Source organism: Nipponia nippon, unplaced genomic scaffold (assembly GCF_047370975.1).
Source record: "Nipponia nippon isolate SJK-2023a ecotype South Korea unplaced genomic scaffold, ASM4737097v1 scaffold_11, whole genome shotgun sequence".
In the NCBI taxonomy this organism is placed as follows: domain Eukaryota; kingdom Metazoa; phylum Chordata; class Aves; order Pelecaniformes; family Threskiornithidae; genus Nipponia; species Nipponia nippon.
The window spans coordinates 5,246,996-5,272,562 of record NW_028262302.1 but is presented as its reverse complement, the minus strand read 5'-3'; the positions used below and the strand labels follow the sequence as shown (position 1 = coordinate 5,272,562).

Below are 25,567 nucleotides of genomic sequence, written 5' to 3'. Positions count from 1 at the left end.
TAGATTTGCATATGTAACATATATACTTAAAACATAGCTTTCATTTAACTAGTCTTTTCAATGTACTTAATTAATGATTAGGTATGTTATTTTTCTGAAACTACGCATCTTGTGAGTTAGTATACTCCTGCATTTTGCCTCTAGAAAATAACTAGGGTAAAAAGTTACTATGCTATATCTTTTTACCTATTGGGTCCTGATATAGTTTTATTTCAAAGTTAAATAAACTGCATTTATTACTGACCTTCGTTCATTTGTAGACCAAAGCAGGTTAGCTGGTTTAGTTTACCAAAACAGAAACTGAAAGATGTGATAGATAAATCAGAAGTAGGCATGAGAGAGGGTGAAAGCTGTTTAAGCTAAAGGGCATGAGTAGAAATGATTGTGGACTAGTCATGGATAAGTTTAGTTTGGAAGCAGAGGAAGTGTTTCATAGGTTGTTCCAATCACAGAAGTATGGAAAAGAAATGGAACAATTTCTAAGGTGGAGTTTGATAGGCATGGGAAAGGTACTGAGTGACAGTGAGAGATTAGACATGATGTAAAAGATCCTGTAGAATTCACTCAATTTTATGAACAACTTGTCCCTGCTTGGGAGAAAAGATGATTTCAAAGCAGATGTAAAATTTTGTCTCAGTATTAAACAGACACAGTGGCTGATTTTACTGGAAGTCAGACTTAGTGGAAGCTAACTTTTTCAGAAGTATTATCTTTTATTGAGGGCTGAAAGCAAAATAATGGAAAGGCAAAGCCCTAAAGGGTCAGTCAGGTCCCTGACATTACAGTGAACTGTGTACATTTTTTCCTGTCTCATGTATAGAAGTTGTGACTGGATTTTTATTTGTTCTTTACGAGGTGTGATTAGAGACTCAATTTGGGGGGACCTTTTGAAGCCTGTGTGGCATAGTGTATTGGGCTAAGTAATCTGCAGACCCTGGAATTGGTATAGATCTTTTTATCTCGATAGAGTTGTGTTGTGTTTACAGCATGCTGGGATTTATCCAAAGATTTAATGATATTTTAAAAAGACCTTTGCCCTTGTAGGCAGGAGAAGATGTGATAGCAAGAAATGTACATTGAAAACACGTAAAGTTTACTTTCCCTCAAGATGTGAGTAGGACTTTGTAAGATATCTGTATGGCATGAAGGTACAAGTTGCGTTTTTTATTTTAACTATCTGAATACTAATAAAAATGTAGATAAGAGGACTTTCAACTCATCAGTTGAAAAAAATGTTGTTTTCACTAGAGATAGCTGTTAAGTTGGAATGTGTTTTTTTAGGGCATAATGTATATTCAGGATAGTCCCAGGCTCTGAGAGCTAATAGGCATAGGCTGAGAAAGGAGAAAAACGCAAAGGTAGGGAGAGTTAAAATGATTTGCCTAAAACCGTACAGAAAGTCTCTAATAAAGGTGCTGAGTCTGTATTCTTAAATTTCTTATTTGCTTCTTTTCCTTGAAGACCATTCTTCATCTCTAAAGACAACCATTTGCTTGATACGTCTGTGTAAGACTACGCTTACTTTGAATTTGTAACATGGGTATTTAGGAGACAGTATATTAGGAGGAAGCTTTGTCAAGTCCATGTGTTTTTGAAAAATAAACTTATTCTAGAGTCAGTGGAGGAAAAAGAGTTGTTCATGCTATATAAACTTTTCTTATTATATTTTTATAGCCAAGTGGATTATCGAGCAAAACTCTGGGCTTGCAACTTCTGTTATCAGAGAAATCAGGTAAGAAAACGAAACGTTCAGGACATAGAAAATCTTTTTTATAAGGTAAAAGTGAAAATCCTCATTTTTCAAGTTGTAGTTGCGAACTGAAATTGACAGCAAGAGCATGAGTGTGCAGCTGTGTCTTCAGAGATTGTATTGAGATTTTTTTTCATGACAGCAATAGTGAACATCTGTTGCAGAGGAAAGTAGTCCATACATATGTTTTTGGTTTTGTAGAAGTTGTAATCTTTTGGTTATACTTAATTTCTGTGGTTTTATTTGCAGTTTCCTCCTACCTATGCTGGCATATCTGAAATGAATCAGCCAGCTGAACTTTTACCTCAGTTCTCCAGCATTGAATATGTAGTACAGGTAAAATCATTAAACAAAATCTTTAATATCTATAACTTTGCAATATACAAAAAGAATTAATTTCAGTTTTATTTCTTCACTGCGTTTTAATGACTGTGAGTCTATATGTGCTTGTTAGTAGACTGAACATATATGTCATCAATTGGAAATGGAAAACATAACAAGGGTGGCTAATAAGACTGGTTTAAAAAAATAAAAAAGAAAAAAGAGAGGTCTTTTCTAAAGGCAATATTTCTGTTAAGTCTATTTCTTTAGCAGAAGTTTAATTTGTGTTTGTGCTTGGGGGTCTGCTTACTGCTGTTGCTTGCTCAAACTATTTCAGTTCAAATTTCGCTTACTTGATTCATCTCTCAATCATTTGAATTTAAGTTTGTAATTGAATGATTATGAGTTAGTTTCAGGGCTAGCTGGTTTAGAGAAAACAGCTAATACATATTCAATTCAGGTGTTTGAATTTTAATATTCATCCTTCTTTAGGATAGAATGTACTTGAATGGAAATAAAAAAGGGACCTACATGTGCAATTGCAAATTTGTAATCTCTAAATTCCATTTTTGAGGATTAAAATTTGTAAGACTTCAGTGAGGCGCTCAGATTATGAAGAGAAGAGTGAAGACTGAATGGAATCTCTACTTTTTGCCAACTCTTGTAATGCAAAGTAAAGGGATATTTGCTCATAGTGCAGCAAAATTAGTTTAGAAAGAATAAAAAGAACTGATGATCTCTAGAGTAAAATTATAAGGTGAAATGCCACAGAATGTTATCAGGTTGGAATATTTTATAATTGTGAAATTGTGAATAGCTTTATGACTATTATGTTCACTTGGAGCAATAAAAGCTCATTGTATGTTAAAAGATTTATATAATTCTCACATGCTTCAAAACTATCATGACATCCTGAAAGGATTTTTTTTTTCTGCTGTAGTATTTCTTTTTTGTGCAGAGTTCATTATGGTAGGGGTTTCATTCCCCTTTAGCCCCAGATACTGTTTACTACTTGAGAGGGAGCTAAGTTAGGAACATTGACATTAGTATGATTAAAATTAAAACTTTTACAAAATATACTTTATTTGTTCATTTTTGATCCTGTAAATATTGCAAGATTTGTTTTTCATGTGATTATATTTGTGTTTCTTAAAGCGTGGTCCTCAGATGCCTTTGATATTTCTTTATGTTGTGGACACGTGCATGGAAGACGAAGACTTGCAGGCTCTGAAGGAATCCATGCAAATGTCGCTTAGTCTCCTGCCACCAACTGCGTTAGTAGGCCTCATTACCTTTGGCCGAATGGTGCAAGTTCATGAGCTTGGCTGTGAAGGAATTTCCAAAAGTTACGTCTTCAGAGGAACAAAGGACCTATCTGCAAAACAGCTCCAGGTAACGCACAAAAGCGAACAAAAAGAAGTCATCAAGATGATGGTGATGAAGAAATTCAAACAGTCTGTAAACAGATTTTGTAATAAAATCTTCTGTATTTGACTGCAGGAAATGCTAGGGCTTACAAAAGTAGCTGTTTCACAAGTCGGTCGGGGTCCTCAAGTGCAACAGCCACCACCTTCTAACAGGTAATCTGTTTAAAACATCTAAAAAAACCATACCTTGACTATACTGATTTACTGAAAAACTTTGTTTTATGACAATGAAAACAATCAACTGACAGTTGAACTTTTTGATCAGGCACAGATTTACTAGGAGACTAATGGTTATAGCCTGTTTCTTTCCTACAGTTTGTACTGGGATGAAAAGACTTAATGGGTGATAGTAAAATCATCTGGATGATGCTTTGGAAATGTTCTGAGAGAAGGTTATATAGGCATATTATAGAGATGTAAATAATGATGCTTCTGTTGGTTTGTATGCTAGAAAGTGTTAGTAGCTGCTTTAGTGCCTCTTTCTTACGTGGATATCCAGTTTTGCCTTCCCTTTTTCTCCCTCTTCCACTCCTCTCCCCTCCCCTTCTGTCTCTCATTTGGAAATTGTGGGTTGGCCTTTGATTCTCCTGCATATCCCACTGTGTCATAGAAGAAATTGATGAAATGATAAAAACGAGAGACAGTTTTGCAGTCTCTGCCTTCCAGTAAATAGCTGCATTTGTAGACAGCCTGTAGCAGAGAGCACAAAAAATCCTTTAATGTTAGTGCTTCTTCTGATCTTTGATTTTCACTGAAGTAGTGAAACTTGAGTTTCTTTTTGAGATTCATAGGTTGTGATGTGTTGTGTTCTTTTGACTAGATAGGGTTCTTTCTGGATAGTGGTGATATCTCTAAGTTAGCAAGTTTTTGTTTTGCAAGCACTTTGCTGAACTTCTTAAGCTGAGCGTGCTGTGTATGTAGTAATGCCAAACTGCGTTACCTTGGTGAGGCAGAGACATTGCTCTGAATCCAGACTAGAATCTAGAATTAGACGTTGCTAAAATATGTCTAATACGTTGCTACTGAGCAACTGATAAAATTTTTATTTAACAATTTGAATCTAAACTAATTCCATGTATTTGTTTACAGATTTTTGCAACCGGTGCAGAAAATTGATATGAATCTCACTGATCTTTTGGGTGAACTGCAACGGGATCCTTGGCCTGTTCCGCAAGGAAAACGGCCCTTACGTTCTTCTGGAGTGGCTCTTTCTATAGCTGTAGGGCTCCTTGAGGTAACAGCTTTAACTGCAGTTGTGCTAATATGTAAATAGATCATTTTGTTGCAGAAAAGGTGCCACAATCAATATGTAAAAACCTTAGTAATTGATGCATGTTAGATTTGTATGATGATTCTGGTGGATATCATTATTTACGTACATAGACTAATCATAGGTGTTTACACGTTTTAATGAGGCAAAATTGAGACTTTAAATTAACAGTGGATTTAAGTTTTCAGAGGGGAAAAGTACAGTTATTGTTAGAATCCTATCAATGTGATAAATACCTGCATAGCTATTTCTTTTGTTCAATTTGTAGCAAAACCTGATGGTTTCATTTGTCTTTATTTCCTGCAGTGCACTTTTCCTAATACCGGTGCACGTATAATGATGTTCATTGGAGGACCAGCTACACAAGGACCTGGCATGGTTGTAGGGGATGAATTGAAGCTACCTATAAGATCATGGCATGACATTGAAAAAGACAATGCTAAATATGTTAAAAAGGGTACTAAGGTAAGACATGATCGTGGGTGATATTTTAGGCATCTTACCAGTAAGTAAACATTTACATTGCCTGGCACTGTAAAATACTGTCAGGAGTAGCAAATGCATAAAGAGGGGGGAATTGTGTGGGTTTGTTTACCTGTCTCTGAATAGTGGTATGTCTTCAGGAATTTCTTCAGAAATTTCAGTATATTGAGTTAGGACTTCGTCTAGCTTTACGTCAAATTTCTTTGGAGCATTTCCCTGGTTTAAGTCAGAGAAGATTCATGTGACTAAATGATCTATCTAGAGTAAGGCTGTCTGCTTCTAAGACAGCTGCTCAGAACTGTCTCTGTAGTTGGGGGAGGGTTAGGCAGTAGAGTTTAGGCATAGTTCGTTTCATCCTGAATGTACATTTGGGCAGGTGAACTGCATCCAAAACCTGTTGAATTCATCTTAACTGATTATAATGGGAGCTTAAATGATTAGCTCAGTCATGGGCGCCTGTCGTTATAGACACTTGAGATTAGAAAGGTAGATTCAATTCTGTCTGTTGGATCTAGTACTTAATGCAAAGTTTAAAAAGAAAAGATCAAGGTGGTTTCTTAGTTTAAATAGCAACTGCTGGTCTATCTAGTGTGAGTCAGGTTCTCAGCTGGTCACCAAAAAAACCACAGGCGTTGAAAATTCAAGTCTTAATTTTAACTTCAGGAAAAAATACTCTTTTAGATTGTATTAGAATAGGATGTGAATAAAGTCTGATAATGTTGTTTTAGAATAATTTTGGGAGTTTAGGATTTAATATGAAGATGAGGAGAGTTCACGTCATAAATTGCTATGAACTGTATTTTCATCTTGGATTTAGCATTTTGAAGCCCTGGCTAATCGGGCTGCAACAAATGGTCATGTTATTGACATATATGCATGTGCATTGGATCAGACTGGTCTTCTGGAGATGAAGTGTTGTCCCAACTACACTGGGTATGTGCCTGTTTGTTTTTAAGTAGTATATGAAGGTGCAGGATATTTTTTTTTTTTTAAGTTGTTTAACAGGAAGCACTTACCAAAACCATTCTGCTACTTTTAAAAAACAAACAAACAAACAAACAAAAAAACCCCAGAAAACCCCACAAACCTACTCTGATATACTGTGATGGTTGCATTGGTACCAGAATTTTTGAATTTCTCAGCCTCTGGCAGGTTTGTCACCATAATTGTGGGTTTAATCAGAAGGGAGTTTGCTGTGGGTTTTTATGTTTGTTTTTTTTTTTTTTTAATATGATCTGTTTGAGGCTTAAATAACATGGATATCTTTTAAACATGCAATTTATCCTATGTACTGTTGCTATTTTTCTTTTTCAGTGTGTGTATATGTAAGCTGCAGGTTTCAGTAAAGATAAGGACCTGTCATCCTTCTTTTTCTTGCTCTTCAGAGTGGTACAAAACCCTGTGTTATTCCTTCTGTCTTGTTTATGCCCTTCTTCTGTGTACTGTTGTTCATAGGTTCAACTACTGTCTTAGGTGATTATCAGCTACATCTGTTGCTCCTGATTTTTGCTGTCTCTGTCCAGTTCTACATTTCAGACATGGTCTTGTATTCCCTCCAGCTTGTCTTGCCATCAGTTCATTTTAACAGGATCAGAGCAAGTTCTAGTCTTTCTCATGAAACCACACGCCTACTCTCTGTCACTGTGGATGACAGCCTCACCCTTCCTCTTATGCAGATCTACAATTTGGGATAACTTTTGACGCTTGCTTGTGTGTTAAGTACCTCATTAATTTTGTAAATCTTGCCGGTTCTTCCTCTGTGTTTTTTCAAAGTTTGTCTTTTCTTTCTCTTTCTGAAAGTCTTCTACACACATAATATTTCATCTTTGCTAGGTAGCCACCTGCTTTACACACCATTTGATTTTTACATTAGACTTCTGTATTCAGTCTGAATTCTTTTGCCAAGCTCATTTTTCTTGTTTGTTATTGTTAGCTGTGTCAGTACCAACTGCAGGTAAAATTAAATGAAGCATCTTTGCTTATCCGTTTAATAACTGGTGTACCTGTGGGTAACGGGCCTTCTTAGTTGCCTGTCAATACCCTCATATGACAGAGGATCCTAAGCACATGCTCCGTTCCTAGGCATACCAAGAAGAATGAGAGATGCAGCCACAGACTCTGATGAACATATGCCGCTGAGTTTCAGGCCAGCTTGGCCATGCTAGTCACTGCTGGGTTGCTTCTTTTCAGAGGTGTGTTTGTATAGCCTTAGCATGGGAGTTTCCACTGCTTAGGATCCTAAAGTTCATGACTTCACTTGCACATTTGATTCTTATTCCTTTTCTGCATCAAACTCAAGCTGTATTTTTCTATATACTATAGTGTAATTTTGCTCTTTCTCTCTGCTCTTCCGGCAAAACTAGCCTTAATGTATAGTTTGTCCATTTCTTTTACAGCTGTTCCTATTTTCTGTTCGGTTACATCCTACATACAGGGAGGGATTTCTGATTCTGCCTGTATCTGTTGTCTTCTATCTTCGAGTATCCACCTGAAAACTTCTATAACTTCTTTCAGGTGTCATGTTTGACCTATTAACATATTTACTAATATGATTTAATTAATATTTTTGGATGAATAACAGTAATATCTCCCATTACTATTTCCTAAACATAGTATATGGTATTTCATGATAAGTGGCAACCATTGCAGCTACATCCACAGAATATTGCTAAGCATAAGAACAAATCATGCTTCTTGAGCATGGATTTAAGCCTGGAATAAGGAGTGAACTACTCAAAATAAAATGGTGTGGTAATTGGTTTGGAATATTGAATATTAAAAGTAGTTAACTGACTTTGCCTGACAAGTTTGTGAGACATTTGTGGTGTTGAAGTCCAGTATAGTATTTTCCCAGTGAAAGATTTTGTTATATGTTATAATCACAATGACCTTAAGGTGCTGATTGGGCAAGAAGTTTCCTTACAAAATTAATCCCTAACATTGTAGCAAAATCTTAATTTAATGATAGTCCATTTTAAGAAGGGAAAAATGTGCCTCACGGTGAACTGTCATTAGTTTTAGCCTTTAATAGAAATAAGCTATATAAATCCCATGTGGTAAATTAATGCGTAATAAGTAATCTGTTTTACCTTGAGGGTTTTGTTTCTTTGTTCTTTTTGTTGTTGTTTAGAGGCTACATGGTAATGGGAGACTCTTTCAATACATCTTTATTCAAACAAACCTTTCAGAGGGTATTCACAAAAGATATGCAAGGACAATTTAAAATGGGATTTGGTGGCACATTAGAAATAAAGGTAAGAATAAAAAATGCAATGTGTTAGTGAAACACTGGAATAGGATGGCTAAGAACTGTGGAATCTCGGCCCTTTAAGGATTTTTTGGGAACATGCTAAACATGTGTCAGGGTTGGCTTGGATGTAGCTGTTACTGCCTATCTATCTTTTTACAGTTCTGTGATTCTGTAAATGTGAGTTAGGTATGATGTTAATCCCTTCTTACCCTGCATTCAGTGACAGCTAAAAGGGAGGCTGAACTAGAATTAATGTCTCTGTTAGAAACTCACAACGCTGTGTGCGTAGATTTTGGTATCAGTAGTGAGTGTTTGTTGGTTTTAGGTCCAGGTTATCTACATAGTCCAGGACAGCTTTCCTTTCATTTTCCATCCTTATCAGAATCCACTCTGGCACTTCAACAATGTTCATTTTTACCTCCACTCTTGTGAGAAGCTTAGAGCTGAATGTACTGTAGGTTCAGGTATGGTCTTCTATGATGTTTCTTGCAAAGTGTTACAATCCGGCCCTGTAGAACAATATGGAGCTATTTTCTTGTTCAGTAGAATTCTGTTTAAGTTTTTACTACCAGGACAAATAATTGAACCCTCTTTTTTCATGTACCTGTTCTTGTGAATTTTGTTGGAAGATCCTGGAAAATGTGAAAGGGGAGCCCCAGTTCTAGAGGAATGTACAAATCACTTCAAAATGACATTGGAAGAATGTAAATAACTGGATTTTGCTTTTAGCTAAATGTGTTTAGGAGATAGAGAGTATAAATTCAGTGTGGGGTATGTGCAGGCTTATCTTACCAGTCTTCAGTTTTAATCTCATCTTGGGAGTAATTTAATTACTTTGCTAGAAAATAGACATTATCCAGTATACTTTCTAGGCTCCCAGGCTTACAAATAACAGCAGCTTTTCTCCATGTTTTAATTTATGTTCATGCTGTTGTTTCAGATGTACTAATTGGCATAGCAAACAAACATCATTAGGTGTAGAAAGTGAGCACATGAAAAGTTCCTCTAACTGTATCAAGCATTATTATATGTATAACCTTTCCTAAAGGTATCAAGAGTCTGATTTGCATTAAGGCTTTCATTAACTAATGATAAAATAAGACCAAGTTGTTCTTAGTGTGGCATATTAATGTATGTTATTCTTCTAAATATGAAGACTTCAAGAGAAGTAAAGATTTCTGGAGCGATTGGACCCTGTGTCTCTCTCAACTCTAAAGGACCTTGCGTCTCAGAAAATGTAAGTTAACTTTGCTGAAAATGAAGGTAATATCCTACTATGGAAAAATAGGATTTAGGATTTCTGGATTTGAAGAGAGGCTGAAACTTTTCCATAAATGGAACAAAGAACGTTTACTTTTTTGCCAATATTAAATACATGCAAGGGCTTTTTTTTGGATAAGCTCCTGTTCACTGCTCGATTAGATTCAAGTTGTATTAGACCTTGCAGATCCCTTGTTGCTTGGTTAGGTTTGTCCACTGAGTGGTTGCTTTAAAATTATTACAGAGAAGTTACATGCTGGCTGGCAAAGCAGAAGCCAAGTAGAAAGTGAGTTAGGATGCTTTATTGTTAAAATCAGAGCTATGTCCTTTTACCCAAACGGAGAACCACAAAAATAAGTTGTTTAGGAAGACTGAGAGAACAGGAGGACACAAAACCATGGGAACATCCCCTTTATCTTGACCCCATCTTCCCATTTGTATAGCTGTTTCACCAAATGCACATTTAATTAATTGATTAGAATATCCAGCTATTAAGGGCTCCTGAAGTAACTCCTTTAAATTTACATCAGACTTAAATCATCACTTACTTTCTTATAAAATAATATTATTACAGTTTAATTTTGCATTTGATTGCTAATCAAAAACAATTCCGGCAAGTAACCAAATATTTTCTTACATTTGAAAAGTCTCACTTTTGTTCTTAACAATCTGCATAATAGACCACTTTCCAGTATGAAAGTGCTTACAAATGGCCTGCTTTAATCAAGCATTTTTCATGCCTAAATTTTCCGTGTGTTTATGATTGCATGTTTGTGAACTAAAAACCTCAATATAATCAGCACTTTTTTTCTTTCTTTCTTAGTGGTCTGGTGCAGATTTTCTCATTTCGTCACCTGAATGATTGCATATGTTACAATAAAAGTTAAAAACCCAAAAAAACCATTAAATGTACATCTCCTTATTTAAGCTACATATTTAAATCATAGGAGGTAATAGAAAATTTAATTGTGAATTCATGTCTGTTGCCTTGCAATTATATCCTGATTAATTTCTATTCCAAAAACCTTTTTGTTGAAATTGTGGGAATTCATTTTTTTTGAGGTAAAACATAGGAATAAAATGTAGATGCGTGCAGCTCACTGCAAGTGGTAACTGGACAATTAATCTAGCCATAACGCTTTTAACAGTGAACACAAGCACGGTGACAATATTGCCAGTATAATTTTCCTTGAATGTTTTGTTTGGTTTCACTGGATCCATTATGGATGACTGATTATTTTAATTGGTTTTTCTGGATATTTATGTTGTTTGGATGACAAAAAGGAATTGTCACTTGAAATACATCACTGTCTTTATACAGTGTCCTTGTTAGTTACTAGAGACTATGTAACTATAGACTATATGCTATGTAAGCTATCTACTTGAAGTTTTACTGGTGTGTCATTCCACTTACATGTGTTTCTTACTTCTTCTCTTGGGACTGTTTAAGCAAAGTCTAGTACTTTTTCCTGTTTCTGACTTGCTTTTTCCATTTTTCTAATGCCATCTCCTTGTCTTTCTAATGTTTTAATCTTTTGCAATCATCTCCTTTTTTTATTATTCCTGCATCCAATACTGCAGTTGTTTTGCAAGAGTGTTTGTCTGAGAAGCTGACAGAGTGAGCAGGGATAAAACTTGTGACAGAGTAGTCGTAAACAATTGCCTATAATGGCCAGATGTTGTACTTCACAAAGGAAGGTAGTACTTCTGGTTTGTAAAAGTATTATAAAATCTTTCTGTAGGAGATTGGAACAGGAGGTACTTGTCAGTGGAAGATTTGTGGACTTAGTCCTACTACAACACTTGCACTGTACTTTGAAGTGGTCAACCAGGTAATAAATATTTGTCTACTTGTCTACTAAACACAGTAATTTTATTTTATGTGACTGTTGAAGCCTGTATTTTTGTGTGGTTCCTTCAAGCACAGTAGCAGGGATACAAATGATGTTGCCATTTTGTGTTGTCAGAGTTTAGAGATGGACACTCACAGCTTAATGATGAGCTAATCTTCTTCTTCAATATGATAGTGAGAACCAAAGAGCTCTACAAATTTGGGATAGAGTTCATAATCTTAAGTCTGACTTTTCTTTTCAGTGTTACTTATTAAAATGTATTTCAGTTGCAATATATGAAAATACTGTAATCCATATATTTAAAAGTGCTTTTCAGCGTTTCTCTGATGTTTTAGTTACAAGGTAATTACTCCATAATGTTACATTTTAATTTATGCTTTAATTGCTCAGTATTTGCAAGTAAAGATTGGCTTCATTGAAATGCCTCAGGGCTATATGCCTGGTTTCCTGTCTCCCCGAGGGGGGTACTAGGAAAGAGTATAAAAACGTGACAAGCAAATGTGTTACTTCCTTCTAGTACTTTCCATTCTTCCAAATATTTGAAGCTCAGGATCTATATGAGTTCACTGTAGTTTCTATATGTTTAGTATGCTATATTGCATACTCTGTAACCCTTGCAAAGGCTTGAAAACTTGAACTTACCTTAGCTGTTTTTCATTTTACTTTTTGCATATTTATTTTGGTCTTATTTTATTACTAGCTCTAAAACTGTAATTCTAGTGAATCATGTGATGTTCAAATAGAATATAATGAAATCAGCAATTGTAACAGAGCCTCTTTGCATGTATTGCCTCTGTAAGGGTATGTGGAAGGAGAGAGCATTGGTTGCTTTAATGGTATCTGGTGGAGGCACCAACTGCATCTAACAACCCTTAACAGTCTCCATGTTTATTAGCCATGTTTAGTAAAGGTACTCAACATAATAAAAGCATGAGACAATGCGTTTATATAACGTGAACTGCCTATTGCTAAGAATTTTATCGTTTTCTAGTAATTTGTTTATACATTTTCAAATTATACTGTAAAATCTTGAGATTCACCTCCGTTTAATTTTTTTTCCTCCTGTACTTAGCACAATGCTCCCATTCCTCAAGGAGGACGTGGTGCAATCCAGTTTGTGACTCAGTACCAGCATTCCAGTGGACAGAGACGTATCAGAGTGACCACGGTTGCCAGAAAGTATGTTTTACTTGCAATGAATCATTTTTGAAAAAGCAGGGTATATATTTGCCTTTTAATCTTTAGATTTTGTAACCAGTCTGTTGTTCTGGGATATGCAGTGCCACAGGTGGTGAAGGCATGATCATACCTTTGAAATAGTTGCCTTTCTTGTTCTGTGGGCTGTTTATTTTCTGAGAGGTCGCAGTGGCTCTGTAATGATGTTATGGGAGTGCTCTGAAGTAACCCAAGTGATTTTAGATGAAGAGGAAGCTTTGAGTTAAATTCTGTGGCCTAAACTGAGGAGGTGGTCAGACTTAGGGAAAGGTAAAGATCACTTCATAACTTAACTTGAGAGTGCTGGCTGCAGTTCAGGGGGGTGTAAATACCTGTTCTTCCATGTATAACTTTTACCTGCAGCTTCCTTGATTCAGTTTACTTCACAATTTTAGAAAGTGATGTTTAATATTATGCAGGCATTTTTCAATGTCCAATGACATTTCCTTTAAGCTGAAGGAGATTAGTGATTGGTTAATTTGATGGAAGATTCAGTTTATTAAAAAAAAAAAAAAAAAGCATTGCCCTTACTGTTGATATGAATATCTTGTTAACTTACATTAGTTATGTTAGTAAAATCTTCTTGGCGACTGATAAAAGGACAGATTAATAGTTCACCCTGTAAATTGAAAAGAACAAGCAAGGTGCACAAGAGAACCGCTAGTGTGGGAATGTGTGATGAGCTTCATGGACAGTGTTTTCTGTAACTTACCTTTCATAAATAATTTTTTTTTTAATATAGTAACTGTTTTATAAGTGGCACTATATTTTATTTAACTGGTTGCATGGCATTTGTACAAATAAGGCACATTTCTAATTAAAGAATGGTTAACTGAGAGGCTGCTCATTTACACCCAGTAGATTTTTGAAGCTCCAGCATGAGTTTGTTAAACTGCTAATACTGCTTTCTTTGCCTTAATTTTGAAGGGATATTTTGAGCTTGGACATCTTACTTTCACTGTGATGCAAATACTTGTATTTTTCTTTTGCAGCTGGGCAGATGCACAGACGCAGATTCAAAACATTGCTGCATCTTTTGACCAGGAGGCTGCTGCGATTCTCATGGCTAGATTGGCAGTGTATAGGGCAGAGACAGAAGAGGGGCCTGATGTGCTTAGGTGGCTGGACAGACAACTTATACGACTGGTAAAAAGGACTATATTAAAAGAGTTAAATTCGTTTCTTTTCTCCAAACGTATCATTCTTAAATGACTAGTGTTCAGTGATTGTTTCTTTAAAAATAAAACAAAACAAAAAACGAACTGAATGCTTCGTTTCCACAAGTGGGTATGCAGAATTAATTAAGATTTTCCATTTTAAATGGAAAAAAGAGCAGATAGGTTTTTAGTTCATTTATTAATGTCTCCTCAGTCCTCAGCAGTTGGTAATTGCCACCAATTGAGAGAAAGTCTAGCATGAGATTAGCAGGAATTAAAGGTTTCTCTACTTTCTGCTGCCTATAATGATGATGTAGATGAAATATTTTTAGGGAAAAAAAAAGTCAAAGTATCTAGAAAGCCATATGGAATTTCTTTATTTTTGAAAGTTCAGTTTTCTGATTTTTTTTTGTTTTTTTATTTCTTACTTGCAAGTAAGTAGTTATTAATAGTTTAATTTTAAACGTGTTCTCCTGGGCTGTTTAATCATCTAACTCTGCTTAGCAATTTTAGAGAAAAAACCCAAAAAGCCATTAAAGCCTCATACGCAAGGAAATCACTGCTTGTTAAGAAAAGAACTTAGGTCAGTGTTTTTGCTAGGTTTCTGTTTGCTTACAAAGCTGTAAGCACCTCAAATCATGTGTCTCTTAAAAACAAACAAATTTACAGTAATGGCATAACCAAGCAAGTATGTTTCTTAATTTAGATAAATGTTTCTTTTACTCCAGTGTCAGAAATTTGGAGAATATCACAAGGATGATCCAAGCTCTTTCAGATTTTCAGAAACCTTTTCACTTTACCCACAGGTGAGTAGAAGGAAGGTGTGTCTGTAAGGGATAAAGAGAGAATGCTTAGTGAAGGAAGAGGCACTGTAGCACAGAGTAAAATAAGGCATTACACTGGATACCAGAATGAAAAGACCCCCCCTGCCCCAGGCTGCTGTCTGGCATGTGACATTAAGCAAATCACTTCTGTTCTCTGTGCTGCTGTGTCCCCTTTTGCCCTCTGTCCTTACCGCTAAACTTCCTCTAACTGTGTGTATTTTTTGTTTCTCTTCTAATGGAATCCTCATCTTACCTGAGCCTGTAGTTCAGATAATGACACTGCTTTTTTTAAGGGCAGTTTTGATGAAGATGTTCAGAAAACATGAGAAAAGATATGGTTTTGCTTTGTTGTTTCTTTCCTATATGATTTTTAATACTGACCTGAAAAGAAGCACTTCACTGGTGAAGTGAACTTGAGCTTGATTATATTAAACTTTGAATAGTTTCTTTGCTAATAATCCATTCTGATAAATTCCTCCATTCTGATAGCTCCTGATATGTTGTGTGTTGTGGAGAGACTGATTCAGCAATGAAAGGATTTGCTTTTTCCATTTTACTAATGAAGTTCAACTTTGCTGTGGCTAACGTTCTTTTTTTTCTGTTCACACGCTATAACTTACCTTGTATGTTCAAGCCCAGCGGCCTCCCTCATAGGAACAGTAGAACTTATGGTAAAGGAAGAGTTTAGCAATATTCAGTAACATTATTTGTCAGTTCGTGCTGGAGAAGAAGAAATATTAAACTTTTAATTCAAAGCTGCTTTGTAGGCTTACCCATTCTGATGTCTCTGTCTTACTCTCATGAGAGCATATAAAAACTGGCAAAGGTGCATATACAAGTTAGAAATGTTAAAGGACTTGGAATTCAATTTTGTTGTGGCATTGGTCTCATGTAGTTTGTGGAAAACATTTGTCTGCTTGTATAACTCTCCTTTTTATCTGTGAAAGTTCAAACAAATGGGTTTTGTTTTGCAGTTTATGTTTCACTTGAGAAGATCTCCTTTCTTACAAGTTTTTAATAACAGTCCGGATGAGAGCTCATACTACCGTCATCATTTCATGCGTCAAGATCTCACCCAGTCGCTTATCATGGTTCAGCCAATTCTTTATGCCTACTCGTTCAATGGACCTCCAGAGGTATCGTTAAATGTAACGTAATAGTCGGTTAAAAGGTGCTGTTCTGAGAGAGAGATGATTGTTGTCCTCACTTTTACATGTTATAAAAGGTGTTGTTTTAAAATTTATTGCATGCGAAAGAATATTCATTTAATATAGAACATACTATGAACAAGGCATATCTCAGAATTCTGATGTAGCATAGTCTTGAGAGCAAAAGTCAGTTTGCAAAGAGGTGATGTTTTAAACTAAGGAATGGTAATTTTTTTTGTTATCATTTTTGAGAGCTATAGGAGTTTTGCGTTTGGTTTTGTGGTGCCAGAATGTAAACATCAACAAAAATGTTTTTATTTCAAAATGTACTTTTTCTGTAGAGTTTGAAAGAAAAGTGTGTGGGTTTTTTTTTTTTTTAAATGTACAAAATCCCCTCTATCTTAATGCCCTCAACCAAAGCTTCTAATTTTGATGTGGTTACTGTTATGTACAGATTACAGAACCTTCCAGCTGACCTTATTGGCACATTCTGTATAAACCTAAAATAAAAAGGTGATCTTCCAAGAAGCTTGTGAAAGAAGTGTAAGATAGGAGACAACAAAAGTAGTCTGATAGATAAGAGAGAGCGAGGAAATGGTAGGACAGTGAAAATAAACGTCGTAGGCAGGGATCTCGGCAGGTTGGAATTCTAACTTTTGCTAGGGTTTTTTTTTTTTTTAAGACTATGTCACGGGGATTAAAAAAAAGATTTTTAAAAGTGGAGTTTAAATTAATGAGGTGGTTTGTGAAGAGCTGCTTACAGGTGTAAGATCATTCTCCCATGTATGAATAACAATTAGTCACACAGGTGATGCAGAGAAGCATGATCAAGGGGGAGCTTACACCTCAGTGTAGAATGATTAATAATCTTTATTTTGATTCTTAGAATAGTTAATATTTTTGGTATCCCTAATAAGATTGATCCAATTAAATCATATGATACTGATTCAATTAAATCATGTAGTGCCAATATAGTGTCACTGCCCTTAAAAAGATTAATTAAAACCTTAAATATTACATTAGATTTCATAAATCATGAGTATTTGCTATATACAGTATTCATGAATATATATGCACAGTAATAATAGCTGCAAGGACAAGACTAAAAAAAAAAAACAAACAACCCACAACCCCCAAATCTTACACTTGAATAACTACTGAATCTTTATACGTTGAAATATCATTCAAGTTAATGGCGTTGTACAGGGAAATATGGAGGTGCTTGAAAGACTAGAAAAGTGCGTAATAATAAAAGAGGTTTCAGCTCTTGAATACAGTTTTTATTACTTTCATGAAGTTATGTATTCAGAATCAGCCTGGATAACTTCAGAATGAGATTGTGTGGGTTGCAGATGTATAACATGAAAACGAGCAAATATGGAGCTTTAGTAAGTGATTGAAAAAGTTCCTAAGATTGAGTGACTGATTGAAAAAGCTGGTAATGCCATCTGATTGCTCAGTTCTGCGTCAGCTGGTAACTTTTTTATTTTTGAATCTTAGCCTGTTCTTCTAGATAGCAGCAGCATTTTACCAGATCGCATTCTCCTTATGGACACCTTTTTCCAGATCCTTATTTATCATGGAGAGGTAAGATTTGTAGTTTCTTACATAAATACTCTTTTTCTGTAGGAGTGCTACGTTATGAAAGTCAAGCCCCAGTTCTAAAGCACTGCAGTGCTTGACCTCTCATCTGCATGGCTGATACCAGACTCCTAATTCATGTTTGTAGTTTGGTAACGTAACGTGCCTATACACAGATACCTGACATTACTTGATGTTTTGGTGCTGTTTGTTATGAGTGGTATAAGATGAATTAGCTTCAATATGCAGATTATTTGGTTTAGATCAATATTTTTCCAACTTTTGAGAGTGTTATTCCCCATGCCCCCCTTCTGCTTTTCACTCATTTATTTTAGACCTCTAAATTAGTTCTTCAGGGATACGGAGTCAGAACACCAAGTTCTATAGTCACCCTTCATCTGCACTGTCCTGGAGGAATGAAACCGCCCCTGGCAGCTGAGTAGATAGACATTCGCTAGTAATATAAATATAAATGCTTGTGACTTGCTAGTGCTCTGCTGCCCTGGAGGAATTGAGCTGCTGCTTTTTGCTGCTTTGCAACTGTAAATGGTTCCCAGCTGAGAGTTTGAGAAATACTGTTCTGGATCACGTGCTCATAGCTGCACTGTTTAGAATAGTTACTAAACTTCAATACTTCTTAAGTAGAAAAATATTCTCTGTATTTTTGTAAGATGCTGTCAGGAAGCAGCAGGGGCTGGCTGCTCCCTGAGGGAAGGGGCATGGAGAGCTGAGCATGATTGCAAGGCAGGCAGAGGCCTCACCAGTGAGTACCTGGCCCCACACTACCTAGGCAAGGCAAGCAGAGCAGTTTACAGACAGTAGCCAGGTTCAGCCACCAGTCCAGATCATCACACAAGTTAATGGGGGTGAGGCAGATCCCAGTTCTCGCTGGGTAGTCAAGTCCCCGGGTGGGGGTCCAGATGAGTGGGGTACCTGTCCAGGTACAGGCATGGCTGAGGTGTAGCTTAGGCAGGAGCCAGGAATAAGCCTCAGCCTAAAACAGCTGCCAAGCAAAGGAGGGGGGAACCCCTGCTGAGGCTCCCTCCAGGTCTTTCCTAACAGCCTCTATCAGTGAGTGACTGTGAGCAGCAGCTTCACTCCTAGAAGGCGGGGGGGGCAGCGCTACAGGCCCTGAAAGTTAAATATCAGTGTAAGTATTTATTTCTTAGGTGTGATAGACATGCATATTAGAGAACTGTAAATAGTATCCTTGACCTCATGAACTAAACGTTTAGCATACAAAGGATGATAAAAAAAGGAAATACAGAAGGACCACAAACTGTTAGTTTAAAAAAAAAATAAAAATCTAGTGGCATGCTACTTGCACATCTTGGCTTTTAAAAACTTGCATACCATAGGGCAGAAAGGGGTGAGTGATAGAAAAGAGGCTAGCAATGGCACGTTCTCCTCTGAAAAGCCCTGTGTATCCGCTAAGAAAGATTGGTGAATCAGTTCTAAACTTCTTTCTTCCCCCTATCCGCAGACCATAGCTCAGTGGCGTAAATCAGGTTACCAAGATATGCCGGAATATGAAAACTTCCATCACTTGCTACAAGCTCCAATAGATGATGCCCAAGAAATTCTCCATTCCAGATTTCCAATGCCCAGATACATTGATACAGAGCATGGAGGAAGCCAGGTATGGTAAAATATGCATTATATAACCTAGGAAGTGATGCGTTAGTAATGTCATGAGATTTTTTTTTTTTGGTAGTAAACATGCATTTCTGTGCTCAAATATACGTAAGTTGCAAGTGAAAATTCTGAATTCTAAAGCTTTTACAGAGCCAGATATTTAATAGTAGCTTTTTGCCTAATTTGTGAATCATGTTATTTATTACTATATTTACCGTACTGACTTGGACTCTCAGATTCCTCGCATGAGGTAAGACGAAAAAGATAGCACTTGTCAGGTTCTCTGAACCAATACCAGAAGTATTCTTTGTGTTATTTTTAAAAAACTTATTAATTAATATTTTATTGATACTCATATTTGCTTTGCTAGTGCTTAGAAGAAGGCAAAAGCTTACTTTCTGCTACACTGAAAAGTAGTTCTGCATTATAGCTATAGAATCCAGGAGTGACTTTATTTACAGAGGTGCTAATTGCTCTTCTAAATAGGTATCTGTGCACATTTTTATCTCCAAATAATAGAAATGGTGTATTTCATACACATGTAATTTTTTCTGAGTACAAGAAACTTCTATTTGAGAAGATTAATTTATTGCCTGTGTTTTGTTTTTTTAAAGGCTCGTTTCCTGCTTTCAAAAGTAAATCCCTCTCAGACTCATAACAATATGTATGCGTGGGGACAGGTAAGTATGACTTTGCTGATGAAGCTTGTATGCGTGATTTTATGTTCTTTTTCCCTGTTTCATAAATCAAGTGACACATTGTGTACATATAAGTAATAATGCCAAGTTTTAAAACTGAAAAAGAAATGCAGTTTTGGCCTGATGCCACCAAAATTGCAAAAGTTAAGAAAAATGGATTTCATTTCTTCGGACAAAAATGATCTGGTTTGCTGTTTTAAGCTTCTGTTATGCTACTTTCATGTCTAACCATCTTTCTCAGGCAGATACCTCCAGATTCCTTAGAATGAGAGCAGTTACCACACATAAAGACTAAGGGAACTTTTTGCAATAGGGAAAATAAATTTTGAAGTTAGTTATAAGCAAGAACTGAAAGTACATCAGATTTCCAGAATTTTTGTGGCCCAGGTGACCAGGAATCAGTTTTTCAAATCTTGTCTTTAGGAAGGAAGTTATGTAAGAGTTCAAAAGGTAAACTTTCTGGAGCAGATTGTATTCTTGATGTTGCATCCCAGTTCCACGTTCTCCTTCCAAATACAGCTTTTATAGTGGGAAGAGAAACACTGCTGTGGGTGAATGCTAGTGCAGTGTCATTTTTCATTAAAACGTAATGGCATCAGACAGTTGAAACTACATATTAACTGTACTTTTAGAGTACTTTGCTGAAGGGCATACAGTGTTCAAGTCATGAGTGAGAAAGCTCTGTAGGAATTCTATGGCACTGATTTTTGTCAGATAAGTTTTATAGGGGCACGTTTTCATAGGGTCGTATTGGTTCTCATGAAACTTCTGGCAGGGAAGAGCGCTGAGGTCCAGAGCGAAAATACTTCACAACTTTGTACTGAGTCAGGCACAGCACGATTTGAACCCAGCTCTCTTGCCTCCACAGTCGATAACCTAACCAGCAATCTGTTAGTGTCTCTCTTCACCACGTTTCCTCTACAACATACACACAAATCCTGAGGTTTGAAAGGTCTTGTTTTTATCTAAACATTACCTGGAAATTTTTGAAGTTTTGACGTTTCCAACAGTACAGGACAACTGTTACCTGCTCATTTAATTAGTAAGCAAATGAAACAGTATTCCAAATATAAGTGCAAATACAAAACAATTCTTGAACTGGTCTCTAAGAAAATTGTTTGTGCTGGACAAGTGAGACTCTTTGATACATCTTGGAAAAGACAGCTTTCCCTTTTAATGTTGAAAAGAATTCAGTTCTAGGGTAACATAAGAAATGGTGTGTTAATCTCCCCACTGGCGTTGTGGTGCATGTGCTGAACATAATATCCGCCTGTGTTTGCAGGGTTTTGTGTGTGCTCAACATAGTATCCTCGTGTGTTTGCAGGGGTTTTTGTGAACAAAGTTGAACCAAGTACAAATTATGAAATGAGAAATGTAACTGTTGGGGACAAAATTTTAAACCAAAATGGTTTTGTTCTTGTTTTTCTCATGAGCTTCCTGGATTGTTTAATTTAATTTTAGTTTGTGCATAACTGAAAGTCTACAGAAAAATTTGTTAGTCCACATTGACCTGAAGAGGGCACCCACACATCACTGAAACCATGTTTCAGGAGGTGATTAATTGACTAGTTTGGTTTTTAATATTGTAAGTAAAGATTTTTTTTTTAAAACTTTACCAGGTAGGTGCCTTATATAGTATAGAAAATATTTTCAGAAAATAATGGTAAACTTTTCATAAAGCTCTATTATGTTGATTAGTCTTTGAAGAAGCAGTTGAAATTTTCAGATTATATTGGATATGACATTTATTTGAGCATGCCTTTATTTTCAGCTCTCTTTTTTTAATCTTTCTTGTCTTGGTAAGCATGGGGAATTTGCAATTTGAAACAAAAGAAGTCGTCAGTAGCACAAATCTTATCAAATGCCCAGCTAGCTGTCACCAAATCACTGTTAATTAAATTCAAATTCTCATTGTAAGCCTTAGATCAAAATTTTGAATGAACAGAAAACAAAACTTAAGGTGGTCTGTGAAAAATCAAAGCTGATTCTCATGTACTTTTCAGACTTGTGCATTGTGACTGTGCTGGTTTTCACTTTATTCCCCAGCAAATAAAATACTCTGCTACCTTTCCTACTAGAATGAAGGGTTCCTCGTCTTCAGAGCAAAGCTCCTGCTGTTGGTGGTAGCAGTGGTGACAGCAGCTGCCTGCGTGCACGTGTTGGATGAGGTGGTCAGCTTCAGGAATAGTCTGTGCCTTGGTTTTATTACCCTTGATTGTCAATAGTGGTCATCATGAGGGATCTCTTTTCTTAGGGGTCTGTTGGCTCCTTTCGTGGTTTATTTACTAGAGGATGATGTACTGTCCTTCTGTGCGTAAGACACAAGGTGGCAAATCAGATCCTGCCTCAGAATTAAACTACTTGTCATTCCCTTGTGGATTCTTAAATAAGAGAGCTCAGGCTTGGAAGTAGAACATCCTTTATTCTCATCTTGCCGTCATCAGCTGATAGATAATTTAGTGGGCCTTCCCTGCGGGTGACTGCCTATTGTGGTGATCTAAGAACTCTTACTGCTCCTGGATTTGTCTCTTGATCATTAACCGAGAACTGGATTTGGCCAGTTCTCAAAAAGGGGCACCAGTTCTAAGCATCCTCGTTAAGACTTTCTGTGTTTCGGAAGATTTTGTAAGGGTTCAGACATCCGTATTTCATTTGGAAATACGGGTGCTTAGTACCTTTGAAGAGGTTGAATTGTTGTGATTTACAGTAATTCCTCCTACATCTGTAAATGGAAGTAACGACAGATTGGTTTCAAAGGACTTAAGAGAGTTACTATGTAACATTCGCCAAGTTGCCAACTGCTGTTTTATTTAGACTATAAATTTGTTTAAAAATAATAAATAAAAGATGACCATTTTGAACTTCTTTGATTTCTGAAAATTACTCCTGAGGTCAAAAAGTAAATTGCAAAAATCTACCCAAAAGGGTTTTTTTTTTTAATCTTTTGTGATCTGATTTTGCAGTGGCATGACCTTCAGATGTTGGTTTTGGTGTTCCTCTGAGGTGGCACAGAGCTGTAGGAGAGAATTGGCCCAGCTTTCCTTGAGAAAGCTAGTTGACCTTCAGTCGATGTCAAATGAGGCCCTCAGTGATTTGTTTCCTCCTTTCGCTGTTTTGATATGTCTGAGCTTCACTGACAGATCCTGAGTTGTTAGTTGTGTCACTTGCGTGTTTCTGTTTCTCTCACCTTTGTCTGCTCCACTGAGGTAGGAATGATACAGGAACTGTGGCATGGAAGCTTTATTTACTTCTAAAAATTTGTAAGTTAGTATTTGGTGGCTGTCAAATACTCTGAGTTTTGTATGGTTGATGTAAATATCTTGTTATACTGCATCTCATTGCCGTATGCATTAATATGGAAGAGAGTGTAGTTGTGGTTTATGCCTGAATTTATGCAAACATATGAAAATTTATGTAAATGTACAGTCTGCTGTTTTTTTTTTTTTGTCAGAGGATTTCAACAATGATACGCTTCTAACGTCTTTCTAAATTTATAAAGTGTTTATTTAATGGCACGTGTATGTGCCTTAAAATGCTTTTTCTTCACAATGCGTATAATCAGGTCGCCTTGTTTCCTTTTATAGGAGTCTGGAGCACCCATTCTTACTGATGATGTCAGCTTGCAAGTATTTATGGATCATCTGAAGAAACTTGCTGTCTCTAGTGCTGCCTGAGATTCTGCAGTGCATTAAAGGCACAGATAAGCTGTAGCCATATTTCAGTTTTTTCTCCTTTACCCTTTTCCATGTCTCTCTTGACAGAATGCTCTGATATGCACAAGCTGCCTGACTAGATGTAAAGCAGTGTTGTTTTGAAAGAAAAGCTTTTGTTATCAGCAAACGTTTTAATGTGAACTGCAGTTTGTAAAAATGACAGGTAGTAGATTAAGTTATAATTAGAGGAAAAAGAACAGTCATTTTGATTATTGTGATGCTATAATTACTTTGAGATCATTTATAACAACTTTGAGATGTGATTTCAGTTTCCTTTTGAAGTGGTTGAGGTTGACTCTGCTCTGCACTACAAAGGCACATTGAACAATAAAGGAAATCTTTGGTGATGTTGGGCTTTCCAGACTGCCATATGGCTACTTTTGCTTACTCAATTTGAGCACGAAGTGAACAAAGAAGTAACAAAAAGCATATAAAAATAGTATTAACTCAGTCTTTTGACTTAGGTTGCTGAACGTTTTCTTTCCTGCAGAGATGCTTTTGTTCATGTATTGTTCATTTGAGGAGTATTTAATTTCAAATACTTCTTCCCACTTACCCTACTTGATTCTTTGGGAACAGAGTTTTTCTTTATTTCCACATAAAGAATTTGAACTGAAAAAGTAAAAAAATCTGTTACTGCACAAAACTTAAATCCACATGGTGTATCTATTATCAAACACGGTAACAGATGAATATGCTCAAAAGTTAACACTTTTAGCTTGGGCTAAGAAGAAATCCTACACTACCAAAATGAACTGACTAAGAGTACAGCCTTGATTTTTGTCTTGGCGAGTATACTTTTAAAAAATTTATATATATTTACCTTTTTTGTTATTGCCTTATAATGTTATTACACTAATGCATGACACTACGCATCTGCTTTTTTTCTGCATTCTTTTTGTTATGAATTCAACAGGCTATAGTTCTTGTTGAAACAGTATTATATAGAATATGATGTAATTCATCTGATATTTAGTTCATACTTGATTTTTTTGAGGTGGATGAATTAGTAGGCTTTCCCATTTACTTGTTGAAGTTTACACATAAAACAAATGTTTACATAGGTAATATGACATTTTGAAAAGTAAAGATGTGAAATGTGGTAGTGGGCAGTAAATAATTGTGCCAAGTTGAAAGGAAGAGAGAGAGTTTTGACATAGGAAATTCAATCACATACTGGCCTGATAAGCATGAGGGTGTTTTCTGTTTTCTGTAAATTCTCAAAAACTTGATTAAATTGATTGTTCTCCATTTGTTTGATTTTGAGATTACCTCCTTTTGCCTCAATACAAATAAAACACGTGTTTTTCTCTCACTTTTTTTATTTATTGTGCTGGTTTCTGTTGGTGCTTGAAACGAAATGCGGAAATAAAGGTAGTACTGATAAAATTTAGAATAACTTCACCACTTTTATTCATGCAATAATTGGTGTCAAACTTGTTTAATTTCCAGAGATACTGAACTGTTGGCACTAGTGGCAGTTTACGAGATAAAAATTCAGTAGCCCTCTTGACTTGGTTTTGTTTTAGCTAATAAACAGCTTAAAAAAATTTTCTCGTAACCCTAAATATGTCCAATTTATTTGGCAGTTAAATACCATTTGACTAATAAATCAATTCAGCAGCAAGTTATGATAACAGATGGGTTTTTTTGTGCTTTTCTTCCTACTCTTTAACTAGCTTTCACCTTGTAATAGGTTCTTTTATCCAATCTCTTGGCAACATTAGCTTCTTTTGTAACTTCCAAGTATTTAACATTGTCAAAGACTTTCTAAAAATCCAAATATGTGTGATGTATTACCTTTATCCTCCTGCTTATTCACCTCTTCCAAAGACTCTGTGTGGTTAGTGAGACAGGATTTTTCTCTATAGGAAAAACGCTGACTCTTTCCCAAAAGCCCACGTCTATCCATAGGCTCATAAGTCTTGCTCGTTACTGTAGCCTCTGCCATCTTACCAGGAATAGAGATCAGACTCATCAGT

General features: G+C 36.1%; 1 protein-coding gene across 5 annotated transcripts in view; it reads left to right on the top strand.

Moving 5' to 3' along the window:
• Positions 1–24,900, top strand: part of SEC23A (SEC23 homolog A, COPII component) — a 33,639-nt gene extending 8,739 nt beyond the window's left edge. For all 5 annotated transcript variants that reach the window (XM_087747237.1, XM_087747239.1, XM_087747236.1 and 2 more), the window contains 18 exons: positions 1,675–1,732; positions 2,000–2,086; positions 3,227–3,463; positions 3,572–3,651; positions 4,588–4,732; positions 5,075–5,233; positions 6,069–6,184; positions 8,382–8,505; positions 9,658–9,738; positions 11,504–11,593; positions 12,687–12,793; positions 13,822–13,975; positions 14,715–14,792; positions 15,785–15,946; positions 17,459–17,545; positions 19,023–19,178; positions 19,789–19,854; positions 23,457–24,900. In XM_087747237.1, the coding sequence (XP_087603363.1) occupies positions 1,675–1,732; positions 2,000–2,086; positions 3,227–3,463; positions 3,572–3,651; positions 4,588–4,732; positions 5,075–5,233; positions 6,069–6,184; positions 8,382–8,505; positions 9,658–9,738; positions 11,504–11,593; positions 12,687–12,793; positions 13,822–13,975; positions 14,715–14,792; positions 15,785–15,946; positions 17,459–17,545; positions 19,023–19,178; positions 19,789–19,854; positions 23,457–23,546 (2,077 nt within the window). In that variant the 3' untranslated portion in view covers positions 23,547–24,900. The remainder of the gene's footprint in view (positions 1–1,674; positions 1,733–1,999; positions 2,087–3,226; positions 3,464–3,571; positions 3,652–4,587; positions 4,733–5,074; positions 5,234–6,068; positions 6,185–8,381; positions 8,506–9,657; positions 9,739–11,503; positions 11,594–12,686; positions 12,794–13,821; positions 13,976–14,714; positions 14,793–15,784; positions 15,947–17,458; positions 17,546–19,022; positions 19,179–19,788; positions 19,855–23,456) is intronic.
• Positions 24,901–25,567: the final 667 nt, after the last annotated feature.